Source organism: Panthera onca, chromosome B1 (genome assembly GCF_046562875.1).
Source record: "Panthera onca isolate mPanOnc1 chromosome B1, mPanOnc1 haplotype 2, whole genome shotgun sequence".
Lineage (NCBI taxonomy): Eukaryota > Metazoa > Chordata > Mammalia > Carnivora > Felidae > Panthera > Panthera onca.
The window spans coordinates 181996665-182014267 of NC_138342.1; the positions used below are offsets into that span (position 1 = coordinate 181996665).

Sequence of the window (17603 nt, forward strand, 5' to 3'; positions counted from 1 at the left end):
TATACCATGTCCATGGATTGGAAGAATCAATATAATTACACTGTCTATACTACCGAAAGCAATGTACACATTTAATGCAATCCTTATCAAAATACCAACAGTACTTTTCACAGAAATAAAAAAATGATGCTAACAGAAGTCGAAAGCAAAGTTGATAAAGAGCAAAGCTGGATCACAAGCCCACATTCCAAAATATACTATAAACCTGTAGCATTGAAAACAGTATGGTACTGGCACAAAAATAGATATGTTGATCACTGGAACACAATAGAGAACCCAGAAATAAACCCACAATTTCATGGTCAAATAATCTATGACAAAGGAGGCAAGAATCTCTAATGGGAAAAAGACAGTCTCTTTGACAAATGATGTTGGGAAAATTGGACAGATACATGCAAAAGAATGAAAGTGGACCACTTTTGTACTGTAGACCAAAAAAAAAAAAAAGTGGATTAAGGACCTAAATGTGAGATCTGATACTGTAAAAATCCTAGAGGAAAGCAAGGGCAGTAATTTCTCTGACTTCAGCCATAGCATCATTCTTCTAGATATGTCTCCTGGGGCGAGGGAAACAAAATCAAAAATAAACTATTGGGACTTAATCAAAATGAAAAACTTCTGTAAGGAAAGGAAACAACAAAACTAAAGCACAGCCTACAGAATGGGAGAAGATATTTGCATATGATATATTCATTAAAGGGTGTGTATCCAAAGTATATAAAAGAACTTACACAACTCAACACCCAATAAACAGACAATCCGGTTAAAAAATGGGCAGAAGACATGAACGGACATTTTTCTTTTTTTTTTTTTTTAATTTTTTTTTTTCAACATTTTGTATTTATTTTTGGGACAGAGAGAGACAGAGCATGAACGGGGGAGGGGCAGAGAGAGAGGGAGACACAGAATCGGAAACAGGCTCCAGGCTCCGAGCCATCAGCCCAGAGCCTGACGTGGGGCTCGAACTCACAGACTGCGAGATCGTGACCTGGCTGAAGTCGGAGGCTTAACCGACTGCGCCACCCAGGCGCCCCGAACGGACATTTTTCTAAGGAAGACATCCAGATGGCCAGACACATGAAAAGGTGCTCAATATCACTCATCACTATTTGAAATGCAAACCAAAAGTACAATGACATATCACCTGTACCTGTCAGAATGGCTAAAATCAACAACACTGGAAACAAGTGTTGGCTAGAATGTGGAGAAAAAGAATCCCTCTTACACTGTTGGTGGGAATGCAAAGTGGTGCAGCCACTGTGGAAAAACAATATGGATGTTTCTCAAAAAATACAAAAATAGAATTACCATATGATACAGTAATTCCTCTACTGAGTATTTACCCAAACAATACAAAAACACTAAGGGGCACCTGGGTGACTTAGTTAAGTGTCTGACTCTTGATTTCAGCTCAGGTTATGATCTCACAGTTGGGAGATAGAGCCCCATGTCAGGCTCTGCTCTGAGAGCACATAGCCTGTTTGGGATTCTCTCTCTCGCTCTCTCTTTCTCTGCCCTTCCCTTGCTCACGTACTCTCTCTCAAAATAAATCAACTTAAAAAAATACAAAAACACTAATTTGAAAAGATGTTTGCACCCCTGGGTTTATTGCATCATTATTTACAATAGCCACATTATGGAAGCAGCCCAAGTGCCCATCAAAAGATGAAATTATAAAGAAGAGGTGGTATAGATACACAGTGGAATATTACTCAGCTATAAAATGAATGAAATCTTGCCATTTGCAACAACATGGATGGATCTAGAGAGTATGACGCTGGGCAAACAAGCCTGCCAGAAAAATACAAGTACCCTATGATTTCACTCAAAACAAGCAAACAAAGGAAAAAAGAGACAAGCCAAAAGACTCTTAAATACAGAGAACAAACCAATGGTTATCACATGGGAGATGGATGGGAAGATGTGTGATATTGCTAAAGGTGATTAAGAATACACATCATGATGAAGGGAAAAAAAGGTTAAGATGGCAAATTTTATGTTGTATGTTTTTTACCACAATAAAAACAGTTGGAATAAAAATGTATTTCTTTTGATGGAAAAAAGAAAACAAAGTAGACGTGGCGTACGTATGTATACACACAGAGACATGCCCATATACACAATAGTTGATTAGTACTCAACCATAAAAAATCATGAGATTTTGCCATGTGCAACTACATGGATGGACCTATAAAGTATTACGCTAATTGTAATATGTCAGGGAAGACCTATACCTCAAGATTTCACCTATGTGGAATCAGAAACGAAAACAGATTCCTAAATCCAGAGAACAAACAGATTGAGGTGGGGAGGGAGGTGGATGAAATAGGTAAGAGAATTAAGGGTTACAAATTCTCAGTTATAAAATAAATAAGTCATGGAAATGAAAAGTACAGCATGAGCAGTAGAGTCAACAATATTGTAATAATGTTGTATGGTGACAGATGATGACTACACTTTGGTGAACTTTGAGTAATGTGCAGAATTGTCAAATTGGTGTTGTGCACCAGTGACTAATATAACATATGTCTCAGTTATACTTCGATTTTTAAAAACAGTGGCATCCTAGAGGTCAAGAAAATTTTACAAAAAAAAAAAAAAAACAAAAACAAAAGCGATCACATGTAGCAGATTCTTCAGATAAAGTCAAGTAAGTCTGAGTTATGACCATAGGATTTGAAATGTGGAAGGGTATTGATGACATTCACCAGAGAAGATTCTTTCTTTAACACAAATATTTTGAAACCACTCATCCAGAAAATATCTTACGTTCTTGCTTCTCTAAATTTGTTATTCTTACATAGGCAAACTACTTGGAGGTTGTTCTATAAATTTGAGCATATTATTCTTTATTGTTATATTCAGATATTTCAGTCGGTTATATAAATGTTCATTTTATTTATTGTAACGGTCAAGAGTTAATTATGTGACTGCCAGATAAAGCTTTTATAAAATGTTTCCCTTGATTTTCTTTTAATCAGTTATTGTATACCAGAAAAGACATGGACCTTGGAGGTCATTAGACCCAGGTTTAGGTCCATATTCCACCAATTAATAGTTGTACGATCTTAAGCAAATTAATTTCTGTAAATCTCAGTTTTCTCCTTTGGAAGATGACAGGATACTAATCATTTTATGTGACTGCTAATAAGATACAATGTGATAACATACAAAACATGTCTAACAAATGTCCAACAAGAATACATGCGCCAGATCTGAAATCAAAGAGACCTGACATCAAATCCCAGAGTTTACATCTAGCAGATGTGAAAACTTGGGCACATTTCTCACTTCTCTTAAGCCTTAGTTACCTTGTCTGTAAAATGGCTGTACTAAAAATACCTCTTTTGTAGGATTATTAGAGTTAAATAAGCTGTTGTATTTAAAAGTTTTAAGTGTCTTATACAAAGTAAGTGTTTGAGAGATGGTAGCTATTGTTATTAGTACTCGGTGGGGTTGTATTTATTATCCTCGCAGTTACAATTAGAATAATAAAGTCTCTGTTTCTCAGTTTTGAGGGTCTCAGTTTCTAATCAGACTTTAACTGATGCCAAACATAGCTTATGGTGTTTGTTTTGCTACCTGTTTTTTTTTTTTTTTCATAATTTCACTATTGTCACTCACTAGTAATGTTAAAACCCTTTAATAATTAGCTGGCAGCTAAGTTAATGATTTTCACAGCTATGCTTATCTCCATATAAGTACATTTAAAGAATAGAGTCAGCAGAGAACATTTATGTAATGGGATTTGTGAATGAAACAGAAATGGTTCTCTTTTAGTCAGTTTGCTTGATGCTGAGCTTAAAGAACACACCTAAACATACCTTCAGATAAGACAGCTGTCCTATGAATTACTGAGATTAGACACGGGAACAAAGACAGTTTAGATCAGAGTACAAAGAACAGCCTCTAATGAAAATACCAGGGCACAATTTATGACAAAACACAGAAGACTGTATACACTTCAAAAAGATCACAAATCATCTAATTCAGTTCCTGATTTTACAGATGAAGGATTATTTCTGAGAAATTTGGTGACATGACTCATCTGAAGTCCAAGGAGGAATAATTTTCTGTTTCTCTTTATGAGAGCATACTCATATATGCTTTCAACTGTATTTATCGAAAATAAAAACAGAAGATTTTGAGAGGGCCCAAGTGGTCCTCTGAAATGATAGTTCTGCTTCAAATGTGTTGTGAAATGGAGGACATTAAGTTAGATTACACGTGTTATTTTTTTCTTCAATTATTTTTTGATAATCAGAAAACCTAGAAAAGGATTTATATTTATAGCAAGTGCAGTTAATTTTCATGAGATTAACAGCAAAAATAATGGAAGTCAGTGTTTTCAGCAGTAAAATATCCTAGATGGAGATTTGTGTCATATTTTCTGTAATTGACTGATATCAACTGATAATCATTCTTACTAGGTATAGAAAACTGTACATTTCTCAGTGTGGCAAAAATTTTAATAGTTTCATTTTGGAAAAAAGCCAGTTTGAATGCTCTAATGGACTGAATGCTAATATAAAGCTATTTTCTTATTTTAAAACTCTGATAATGTGGAAAAGAGTGATTTAATGTTTGATAAGTCATTTTTTTTGCTTAAAGATAAACTTAATTGCTTTGGTTTGTATCTTACAGCTTAACAGTAACTCTGGAATAACCATTACATTGTAATCATGTGTTTGTGGTAAACCTTTTAACAAGTTCTATTAAATTTACTTTTGATAATTAAGTTGCTTTCTACAAATAACAGTAATAACTGTAAACAAATGAATATGTTGGGTGATAACTATTTTATTTAAAAGAATTATGTAGAGAAGATTAATTCGATTTTTTCATTATTTCCCTTCCTGGTATAAAACTACAAAATACAAAAAAAAAAAAATGTACAAAAGAACTGCTTGTCTCTAGGTTGTAATTTTTGCTTCTTTGTCTTCTTTTATAGAGCTACATTCATGGAAGCAGCCAGGCTCAGTTCGTGGCAGAGTCACACATTATTCTGGTACTAAGTATCCTTTAAAATACTGATGGATTGAAAAGGGCAAAACCAAAGTTGCATGCTATCAAAGTGACTTTTTTTTTTCCCCTGACATTAATCAAGATTTTCAAAAGACATTAAATTTTAAACTTTGTTACTTTCCAGTTCCTAGGTTAATTATTTCCACTTACATAATTTTGTTTTTATTCTCAGTCATTAACAGATATATAATTGTCTTTTTTTACTAACTATTGAAATTACAGAGTATAGCTTTTGCTCTGCATTGGTTATCTCTGGTTAAAGTCTTGTGGAGTTTTGTGTGGTTTTACCTTACAGGATCCTAAGGGGGAAAAAAAAGTATCCTACAATATAAAAAGCAGACTTTGAAAACATCTTAGTACTGGTTCCCTTAAACATTATGGTAAGTCAGAGGAGGGAGACTTAAGATGGTTGAATGTCTTTTTTGGAACATACCAGACTAAATGTTACGAATCAAATAAGAGAGTGCAATTTATGGTTTGGGGTAAAGGGTAGGAAGATAGAATAGGAAAGAGATAAGGTAAAAGTGTCCAAATAGAAACAAACTCTGAATACTCTTAGAATGGAATAAAGTCACTCTTTAGGTAAACAACTATTTCTTGGGGAACACTGATGTTTGTGTGTCTTGTGAAATATTTGAAGCTTAATTTTATGGTTTTTTTTTTTTTTAAGTTTATTTATTTAGAGAGAGAGAAAGAGCATGAGCTAGGGAGTGGCAGCAAGGGAGAATCCCAAGCAGGCTCCACACTGTCAGTGCAGAGCGTGATAAGGGGCTCGATCACATGAACCGCAAGACCATGACCTGAACCAAAGTCAAGAGTCAGACCCTTAACTGACTTAAGCACCCACGCGCCCCTTAAATTTATAATGTTGAAAATAGTGAGTCATTATCAGGATTTAAAGGGTGACTGTAGTATTGTTTATACATTTGATTACTTTCCTGGTTACTAAGATTCATACTCAACTGCAGTAGTCTAGACCAAATTTTCAGTATTTTATATAATCAGAGCTATTTAAGCTTCTAAGGAATCTTTGAACTTATATAGGCCCAAAAAGTAGGAAATTTTAAAAGTAGGAAAACTAATACCCATAAAGTTTACTTGGCTTGCTTTAGATTAGAGGAAAACTAGGATTAGAAATCACTTTTCTTTTTAATGATCTGTTGGTTAAGTTTTATATATGTTATTATGGTCTGTGGCGTAGGATTTCATAAGTAAACATCAGTCATGCCATCTTGAAGTTTTTGTTTTTAATCTGGAAGGAAATGACTAATATCATTAATGTTTGTGTATGTTGGTACCTTATTATACCAGTACACTTTTTAATTCACCAGCAAATATAGATTTACTACCTTCAGTTTATTTAAGTAATCTATTTGCATCATATGTTCTGGACAGTGTATCAGGTATTGGTATATACTGAGTCTTATATTGATTAAAGTGAAGGAGAGGGGTAGGAAGTGCTTATGGCACATCCGATTCTCAAGAAGCTCTCAAAATCCTCATTTATAGAATCAGGATTATTGAAGTAACCACATGGCACTTCTGTGTGAAGTAAAGGAGAGAGCACACAAAAAGCATCCGGTCCTCCCTAAAGGCTATTGTGTTTATTTTCCCATCAGTTCTACGTTTTTACCTTTCCCCCTTTCCACATGCTTGTGTGGATATGTGGAACTGTGCAGATCTAGAGCCCATTTCTTGCTTGCACTTATTTAGCCGTGTGCTTTTTAAGAAGCTACTATTACGAACATGTTTTTTGCTGTAGTTTGTCTCATAGACTAGAATCCGAAATAGCTAGATTTGAAGTCACATTCTCAAGTTCCGTGATCTGGATCATTAAGTGCCAGCTTCTCTTTTCTGACTTTATTGTGGGAAGAGATTCATACTTTCTGCACATCAGAGGGGCCTTGGGTGAGAAAATGAAGTATTTCCAAATCTGTTTGTTGGAAAATAAGGGAAGGCCATCTTTACTCTTTACTTCTCTATTATATACATGTATTTATGAAGCAAAATAGATTTGTGTTAAAGCACATTGATAGGAAACAAATTGTTTTTTGCAGGTAACATTTTAGCTTTTATTTATTGTAGGCTTTTTTTCCTAACCTGTTTCCATCCTTGATGTAGCATTTTAGCAGTGTTACTTCCTTCAAAGCAGCTAGTCTATTAAACACATCAGGAGTACGTAGCAAAGAGCTGTGTTGAGACCATCACTGTGTGGCAGGAATCTCCCAGGTTTCATTTCATGGCTCATTGACATCAAGCATGCAAAGAACTTTCACAAGCAGTATGAAGTCTTCCATAGAGATTTTTAACAGCAATACATAAAAGAGTTAAGAGTACTTACTCTCTTTATGCTACCAAAAATTACTTGTTTTATTTCCCCTGATTTTTTGTTTGCTTTACAGATACCTGTGAAAGAGAAAAGTTGTTTTAAAATGGTGGGCTCATTAAAATTATTGGTGAAAGTTAAGAAGTAGCCAAAGTAATAATGTCTGATTTTATTTTCACTTGGCAGAGTCTACTGATATTTTTTCCAACTTATCATGTATTTTTTTCCTTTATATGAAAAAAATGTAAATTCCAGATGGCCACTTTTTGTTTATCTGGAGAGAATATGCCTGTTTTTTGGTTTTTCTCCTTCTCATTTAGTAAGCCAGATTACTAGCTGCAATTGCTATATGCAAAATTTGTTGAAAAAACCCTAAGAACAGATGGAGTCATTTGACTTCATAGGTTATAGATTCATATTTACTAAGAATAAGATTTTTCTCCCTATTAGTAGTGTTTTATTTTTTCAGTACCTTGTTTGGGGGCGAGGGAAGAACAACAGTTCTAAGTTCATAAGAGAGAACTATATAAAAAAGGAGTAAGAAATATTTGACATTTTTTTTAATTAAAAAAAATTTTTTTTAATGTTTTTAATTTTAATTTTGATTGAGAGAGACAGAATACGAGTGGGGCGGGGGAAGAGAAAGAGGGAGACACAGAATCCAAAGCAGGCTCCAGGCTCTGAGCTGTGAGCACAGAACCCAAGGTGGGGCTCGAACCCACAGACTATGAGATCATGACCTGAGCCGAAGTTGGATACTTAACCGACTGAGCCACCCAGGTGCCTTGGCATTTTAATACAGAATATGGGAACTAGGAATAATTTATATAATCCTTACATTTTTCCCAGTAAAAATTCATTTTTATTTATTTTTTTATTCGGTTATATTTCAACACCTAATGCAAATGTAAGATACTCACTGCTTACAAGAAGGTAGACTGATAGAAAATTAATTGTAATCCAGTGTGACAAATGTTGTAATCATTTCTTGGAAGCAGCAAAAGAAGAAGGAGCCACTCAATGCCTAGAGAACTTGAACTGACTTTTCAGTTGGTTTTGATACAGTAGAAAAAGGAGTTTGCCAGACCGAGAATGAGAGAGACTATTCCAGTGGAAGGTCCAGCAGGCACAAAAACATAAAATGTGAGAGAATATTCACAAATGCTGAAGACAAGATCGATGAAAGGTTACTTGGGATGGGTAATGAAAATCTTTCCAGCTCTTGCTAAGAAATTGGAATCTTGCCTGACTCCACCAGGCTGTGGTCTATGTGTGCTTTTGGCTACAGAAAGCCTGACTTCTAGAGTTGGCTTTTACTTTATTTCAACTCTGATCTGTCCCTTAGCTCTCCACATCCTTCAAGTTCTACAGTGTTAAGATGATGACATGAGATAAATATCAGTTGGAAGAAAAGGGCTAATATCAAAGGCAAAGGGCACAGTAGAACAATTTTAAAATGAAAACACATATATTCTAAAGAAGATCACATTTGCTTTTCCGATGAGAAATACATTTGTTTTCTATTTATTATGAATATTATTTGACTTTGTATTTGTTTTTGATCTGTGATAGATAGCAAGTGTTTTAGAATGTCATGTCCAAGGAAAAATACTACATAAAAAAATTAATGATGGATGCAAATTGAAGATAATTTCAGATTTAGATCTCTGTGAGTCTTCTGTAACTTGCTAACATTTTTTTCAACATCTGTTCTCATTTATCTTTAAACTGACAATCCTCATTCTCTTCCAAGGAGCAACAGTAAACTTAACATCATGTATAACTGAGAATGGATTATAAGATAGTGCAGATGTATTTGTTACTCATTCAGTAGCATAACTCAGTGCCTCTGGGTGCTGTACATAATTTATACAAACAGCTTCTGTTTTATGTGGGATTATGTCAATATTTTGATTTCTTAAGCAGTAAGAAGGTGACTGACAGATTCAGCAGAGAAACTCAAGTGTGCACAGTAGTTTAAGTATGTATTGCTGTGACATTACTCAATACAAATGTGCAAAGTAATACATGAGGTAGACTAGATGTGTGTGTGTGTGTGTTTGTGTGTGCAGGCATAGACATTAGCAATCTCAGAACATTAGAAAAAGTTTCAGAAACATGGTTTATCCACTATATAGTTCCATCTCTTACTGTAACATTGGGACTCTTCAATAAGACACAGCCAAAATGGCTACACCCACAGTTTAATGGCAGAAAATCAGCTGTTATTTCAGAGTTAGAGAGCCATAGAAGCTATCAGATTTGAAGGGGCTTTCATTTGTCATTCAGCCTTCTACTCAAGGAAGGAAGCCCTACACATCACGTCTCACCGATAATCGTCAAACCTTTTCCTCTTTCTAAAAATTAATAATCTACCTAAAAATTACGTTACAAGTGTGACTTTTTTCCAAAGGGTAAGTATTATGTAGGTTCTTTTTTTACCCAAACTGTTTTTTAAATTGATACATTAGAATGGAAGTTAAATAATTCTCAACAGTCAGAGGCCTCAACTTAAAAAGGTGTGGTTAAAAAAAGAGAGGGAAAGTTGGCTAGTGTAAAGCCATTTCAGTTGAAGTCATACTTCATTACAACTCTCAAACGTAAAGTAGGTTCGCAGCTTATTTTTTGGTAAAGCCTAGAAAACTTAAGTTTGCAGGAAACGTGCTGACCCTGCTGCTTTGTAACAGAATATTTTACCTCACAGTTAAAGACAACCATATATTTAGTCCCTCCTTTGCTTTAAAATCCTACTTTGGGGTTATATGCAAGTATATACTAAGTTATTGCATTGATTTTCAAGTATGAATAAAACTAACTTCCTCTCAGATATTACAGTTTACCGTATTTTTGGTAGCAACAGTTGACAAACTAGGACCAATGAGGGTCAAATCCAGTCTAATCTACTATTTTTGTAAATAAAGTTTTATTGGAACACAGACACACCTATTCATTTATGTATTGTCTATGATTACTTTGCACTACAGCAGCAGAGTTGAGTAGCAGCCATAACGTGATACAGCTTGCACAGACCGAAGTATCTACAGTTGAACCTTGAACAACATGAGTGTGAGGGGTGCCGACCCCCCACACAGTTGAAAATCCACACAATACTTTTTACTCCTCAAAAGTTTAACTATTAATAGCTTTCTGTTGATTAGAAGCCTTACTGATAACATAATCAACACATATTTTGTTATATTACATACTCTAATCTTACAAATAAAGTAAGCCAGAGTAAAGAAAATATTAAGAAAATCATAAAGAGAAAGTACATTTACAGTACTGTACTGTAGTAACAAAAAAAATTATATAAGTGGACCCTAACAATGCAAACCTATGTTTTTCAAGGGTCAACTGTACTTTCTGGGCCTTTTCAGAAAACCTTTGTAAACTGCTCTATAGGATGTGTTAATTAAAAAAGAAAAAAACCCACAACCTTATTACCTCAAGAGAGTTGCTACTGACTTTATTATCTTTCCCTGCATTTCTAGCTGTTTTGTTCCTTTTCTCTTGTTGTTTTCATCTAACCCTGTGATCTCATCCTACCCAGTTTCTTTTTTGCTTTTTTGACTCGTGCTGTCACTTACTAGTTTTTTGGCTTTGCATAAGTTATCCAGACCTTGCTCAGCATCGTTTTCCTCATTGGTAAACTGAAGAGGGTATCTGTGTCTTAGAGTTATTTGGCAATGGGTGAGAGAGATAATGAACAAAAATTTACTGCCTTTTGGGGGCTAACATTGTAGTGGCAGGAGAAAAACAGTTATTAAAAAAAATGAATGCAAAATTTCTTTCAAAAACAGTGTTACAGAAGAAAAGCAGAAAAAAGCAAGCAGAGAGGTTGGAGGAGGCTTTTCTAATAATTTGTCATTTGAGCAGAAACTCAAAGCGATGTGACTTAATGGGCCTAATTGGGAGAAGAGCATTAAGCAGGGGAATAGGAAGTACAAAGATGCAAAGGCAGAGAGTTTCCAGTCTTGTTGGAAAAATAGCGAGTGGGACAAGAATAAGAGCAAACAAAGGCAGACAAGTACAAGCAGCGGATCGGGGTACAAATCATGTATGACCTAGAGGCCATTTTGAAACCTACTGGTTATTTTATTCAGAGTGACATGGAAAGCTATTAAATTGTTCTGAACAGAAGAGTGACATTACTGACTTAAAGCTATCAAGAAAGAGAACATTTTTAAGAACTTAAGGGTAGGAATTTCATGAGGAAGAAACAACAACCAAAATTCACAGGGAAAGATGAAAAATTTTGCCACATTAAAATGACAACCCTCTGCCTAACAAAGCAACTTGACATCAGCATCATGGCACTCTGAGTTGTTCCTTTTGTGTTTTTGATTTACAACTAATTGGAGGTCTATAACCAAACAAAAGTACCTCTGTTCAGTATGCCAGGACGACCCTCACAGATCCAAAGGAGTCTGTGAGCCTGCCCCAGACCCATTTGTAGCCATCAGAAAAGATAATCTGGAGAGTGCAAAACTGGTACACTGACCAGAGATTGAGTATTTTGGGTCCAACCAGCTTGATGGGAGAAACTGGCAAGCCATCAAAACAGAGCAGAGACGAACGAGTTTGGGAGCAGAGAAAAAAGGAAAACACACCATGGTGCCCTTCCTGAGGGCAACACTGCCACCTGCTGGGCTTTGCAGGGGGTGGGGGGGCAGAGCATACAGCAGCTACCTCTCTGGGCAGAGGAGGTGGGAAAGGAAAGTGGGGAGGGACAGATGGCCTGATAGCAGTTGGAGGAACCCATTTCTCCAGCAATACCCACCTCTCTGAGACGGGACCCCCCCCCCCCATGACTTGGGGGAGGAAGAAGAAAGGGAGAGAGGGAGACAAGAACATCAGAGGGCCCTGAAGGAAAGTGTTTTTTGCTATAGGCTCCAGGATTTCAGCACAAGGTCTGCCCATGGACCTCTGGGATTTCCCCACTAGAGGATCCTCTTACTGGCACAAGGCCACTCCCAAAGCCCCAGGTGCTAAGACCACCCCTACCCCCACTTTGCCACCAGCTTTTTTTTGAACCCCAGTTTTTTTTAATAGGCCTGCTCCCAAGGGCTCCAATAAGAAAACCCAAAACCTTGTGCTATACCACCACCTTCTGGGACACAAGAAAGAAGTTTCTCATTGCCAGCCTGTTGAACTTTATAACAAAGTAAACAAGGGTGTGTGCCACTTCAAATGGGAGAGCATAGGCACACTTCATTAGCCACTGGAAAATCACAGTAATGTGGTGTCACACAAAGGATAATTCTCCAGCAGTGGAACTGCAAGGCATGTAATATTGTAGTCTAACTGATTAAAGAATTCAAAATTTCCTCATGAGAAATGAAGACATTTAATTAGCTACAAGAAAACTTAGAAAGGCAATTCAGTGGACTCTGGAATAAAATTAATGAACAGGAGACGTATTTTTTTTGTTTTTAAACCAAAGAGATTTAAATTATAAAAATAGAATGAAACAAATTCTGGAGCTCAAGAACTTAAAAAGATGAGTATGTAGAAAGCATAAAGATTAGGATACATCAGACAGAAGAAAGAATAAGCAAATTGGGGGATAGGAATTTAGAAATGACTCAGTTGGAAGGTGAGAGAACAAATATTTTTAAGAAGTTAAGAAATCCTACAAGAGTTGTTATTCTGTCAGACAAGCAAATATCAGAATGGTTGGTATATCAGGAGAAGAGAGTGGGGAGGGAGCAGAGTTTATTTTAAAGTGGTAATAGCACAGAACTTCCTAAACTTGGGAAAGAAACTAGACGTAAGTATAGTAAGTTAAGGGAACGTCTTACTATCTCAGTGTAAAAAGATCTTTTCCAAGAAACTGTTCAAAATCAGGGAAAAAAAAGGAAAGTAACCTAGAAAGGAACTTCCTATTAGGATATCAATGGATTTCTCAGCAGAAACTCTACAGACCAGGAGAGAGTAGAATGACATATTCAAAAATTGAAAGGTAAAAATTGCCAGCTAAAAATACTTTATCTGGCACAGTAACCCTGTAGATATGAACAATAAATAAAGGCTTTCCCAAACAAAAGTTGAAGAAGTTCAACACCACCAGACCTATCTTACAAATAATGCTGAAAGTTGTTTTTCAAGCTGAAATGAAAAAGTGCTGTTTGGACACATGCATAAAAAATGAAAGTCTATAAAACTCTGATAAAGGTGGTAGAATTTAAAAACTGTAATTCTATATTAGTATATTAACCCCTTAATTATAATATGAAGGTTAAAGGAAAGAGCACTAAATAATTACAGCTACTGTAACTTGTTAATGAATTCACAGTGTAAACATTTTGTGACATTAGAAATATAAAAGGTGAGGAGTAAAACAGAACTTTTATAGGTCAATGAATATAGTCTTTTTTTCCCCTGCTGATAGCAATTTATTTGAGATATCTAAGCCTCATGGTAACCACAAGTAAAAAAATCTAAAGACAGGAGACAAAATAAAGGGGGTGGAGGTATGAGGGAGACTGAATAAATCACCATGGAAAACCACAAATTCACAAAGATACAAACAATGGAGACAGAACAACCAGAAGACAAAAGATAAGATGGCAGTAGTAAGTCCTTATATATCACTTACCATATTAAATGTAAATGGATTGAAATAACCAATAAAAAGACACAGACTAGCTAAATGATTTTTTTTTAAAAAGCAAGACCCAAATATACGCTGCCTGTAGGAGGCTCATTTCAACTCTAAACATACACAAGGGCTCAATATCAAGAGACAGAGAAGGATACTCTAAGCAAGTATAAACCAAAAGAAAGTGGGATTAGCCATACTTAGATTGGGCAAAATAGACTTCAAGCCAAAAATGTTAACAAGAGACAGAGTAGGTCATTATATAATGATAAAAGGGTCGATACATCAAGAAGACATAACGAATGTTATGAATGTTACCCAACATCAGAGTACCAAAATATATTCAGTAAATACTAACAGATCTGAAGAAAGAAATAGAACAAAATGCAGTAATAGGGAGTTTCAGTAACCCACTGTCAGCAATGAATAGGTCATCCAAATAGGTAATCAACATGTTGGGATTGAGCCACACTTTAGAATGAACATAACAGACGTATATAGGATATTCCATCCGACAGCCTACTATTCTCTTGAGAGAGAGGCTGTATGCACCAGTGGAGGAGGGGCAGAAAGAGAGGAGGAGAATCCCAAGCAGGCTCCACACTCACCACAGAGCCCTATGTGGGGCTTGATTTCACAACTGTGAGATCATGACCTGAGCCAAAATCAAGAGTTGGACACTTAACCAACTGAGCCATCCAGGCACTCCTGTAGAATTTGTTTTTTTGTACATAACAGACCTTGTATCCTGAAAGTTTGTCTGTTTGTTTGTTTTGAGAGAAAGTGAGCACATATGAGCAGGGGAGAGAGAGAGCATGAGCCAGAGTTGGGGGAGCTGGCAGAGAGAGAATCTCAAGCAGGCTCCAAGGTCAGCAAAGAGCCCAACGCAGGGCTCTATCCCACGACTCTAGGATCACAGCCTGAGCTGAAATCAAGAATCAGACACCCAACTGACTGAGTCACCCAGGTACCCTCCATCCAAGAACATAAAACACATTTTCTTATGAAGTGCATGTGGAACATTCTTCAGGATACATCATTTGATAAGGCCCCAAACACATAGGCAACTATCTTTTCTGACCACAATGGTATGAAACTACATATCTACAAGAGGAAATACACAAATATGTGGAAACTAAACAACACACCTCTAAACAACCAGTGTGTCAAAAAGAAATCAAAAGGGAAATTAAAAATATCTTTAAACACATGACAGTGGAAATACAACATACCAAACTAATGGGATACAGCAAAAACAGTTCTGGGAGGTAAGTTTATAGCATTAAATGCATAAATTATGAATTGACAGTGATCTCAAGTAAACAACTTAAATTTACACTTCAAGGAACCAAAGAAAGAACAAGAAAGTAAGCCCAAAGTTAACATAAGAAAGGAAGTACATAAGTATAGAGTAGAAATAAATGAAATAAAGACCAGAAAATCAATAAAATGTATCAGTGAAACTAAGAGCTGTTTCTTCAAAAACACACAAAATTGACAAATAGCTAAACCAAGAAAAAAAGACTCAGAAATGAAAGTGAAGACATTACAACTGATACTTCAGAAATACATAGTATAACAGACTTCTATTAATAATTATATGCCAACAAATTACATAACTTAGAAGAAATAAATACATTCTTAGAAACATGACTTGCCAACAGTGTTTCAAGAAGAAATGGAAAAATCTAAACAGATCAAAATTGAGTAAAAATATTCTATCTGTAATCAAAAACCTCCCAACGCAGAAAACCCCAGGACCAAATGGCTTCACTATGGAGAATTGTACCTAACACTTAAGTAAGAATTAACACTGGGGTGCCTGGGTGACTCAGTCAGTTAAGCTTCCAGCTTCAGCTCAGGTCATGAACTCACAGTTTGTGAGTTTGAGCCCTACCCTGGGCTCGCTGCTGTCAACACAGAGCCTGTTTTGGATCCTCTCTTTGCCCTTGTGTGCTCTGTGTCATAAATAAATTTTTTTTAAATAAAAGAATTAACACCAATCCTTCTCAATCTCCAAAAAAAAAAAAAAAAAAAATTGAGTAGGGAACACTTCCAAACTCATTCTCTGAGGCCAGCATTACGATGATACAAAACTAGATAAAAGCACCACAAGAAAAGTATACACTAATATCTCTGATGAGTACAGATACAAAATTTCTCAAACTATGAGCAAACCAAATTCACGAACACTTAAAAAGGATTATACATCACAACCAAGTTGGAATTGAAAGCTTTTCCTCTAAGATCAGGAAGAAGACAAGGATGCCTGCCAGCATTACTGTTCTTTAATAAGCTAGAGCAATGAAGACAAAGAAACAGAGGGCATCTAAATTGGAAAAGAAGAAGTAATATTGTTGCTATTTGTAGACGATATGAACATATGCATGCACACACACACAGACACACACACTTACACTGAGAGAATATCCCAGACTCTCAACTAAAAATGCGTTGTAACTAATTAACAATTTCAGTAAAGTTACAGGTTACAAAATCAACCTGCAGAAATCAGGTGCATTTTTTACACTAATGATGAAACATGTGAAAAAGAAAACAATCCAATTTATAATAACATCAGAAACAAAAAAATTCTTAGGAATAAATTTAACCAAGGAAATGAAACGTCTGTACAACACAACTCCAAGACTTTGCTGAAAGAAATCAAAACACAAACAAATGGAAATGCATTCTCTGTTCATGGATCTGAATAATACTATTAAAATATCCATACTCCCCAAAATCATCTACAGATTCAGTGCAATCCTCATCAAAATATAAAGGCTCTTTTTTTTTTTTTTTTTTTTTTACAGAAATGGGAGAAACACTCCTAAAATTTGTACTGAACCACAACAGCCAAAATATCTAAAGCAATCCCAAGGTAAAAGAACAAAACCAGAGGTATCACACAGATTTCAAACAATACTTCAAAGCTATAGTATTAAAAACAGTATCGTACTGGCACAAAAACAGACACAGAGACCAACGGAACAGAATAGACAGCCCAAAATTAAATTCCTGCATATACAATCTACTCAAATTTGACCGGAGGGCCCAGAACACTCCATGAGGAAAAGAGTCTCTTTAACAAATAGTTTTAAGAAAATGGATAAGCGCATGCAGAAGAATACTAAATCGACACTTTTCCAAAGACAACATGCAAATAGCCAACCGATACATTAAAAGATGCTCAACATCACTCACCATCAGGGAAATGCAGATCAACACCACTATGAGATACCACCTCAGTTATGGTGGCTGTTGTCAAAAAGGTAAGAAATAGGTGTTGGCGAGGCTGTGGAGAAGAAGAAGGTTTGTTCTGTTGATGCGAATGTAAATTGGTGCAGCCACTATAGAAAAACAGCATGGAGTTTCCTCAAAAAATTAAAAATAAAACTACCATATGATTCAACAATTACCTTTCTGGGTATGTGTCCAAAAAAACAAACCCACTAATTTAGACAGATGTATGCACCCCTCTGTTTATGGCATCATTATTTGGAATAGCCAGATATGGATATAACCTACACAACCTAAGTGTCTGTTGATAGACGTGTAAAAAACAAAAACAAAACAGCAAAATGATAGGCATACAAACAGTCTTGCTATTTGGAATAACATGGATGGAATTTGAGCACAGTGTGCTAAGTG

At 35.8% G+C, this 17603-nt stretch overlaps 1 protein-coding gene across 5 annotated transcripts in view; it reads left to right on the forward strand.

The window, feature by feature from the left end:
• The window catches only part of TUSC3 (tumor suppressor candidate 3), a 261164-nt gene that overhangs the window by 220890 nt on the left and 22671 nt on the right, over positions 1 to 17603 (forward strand). For all 5 annotated transcript variants that reach the window (XM_078445394.2, XM_078445392.2, XM_078445395.2 and 2 more), the window contains one exon: positions 4952 to 5015. In XM_078445394.2, the coding sequence (XP_078301520.1) occupies positions 4952 to 5015 (64 nt within the window). The remainder of the gene's footprint in view (positions 1 to 4951; positions 5016 to 17603) is intronic.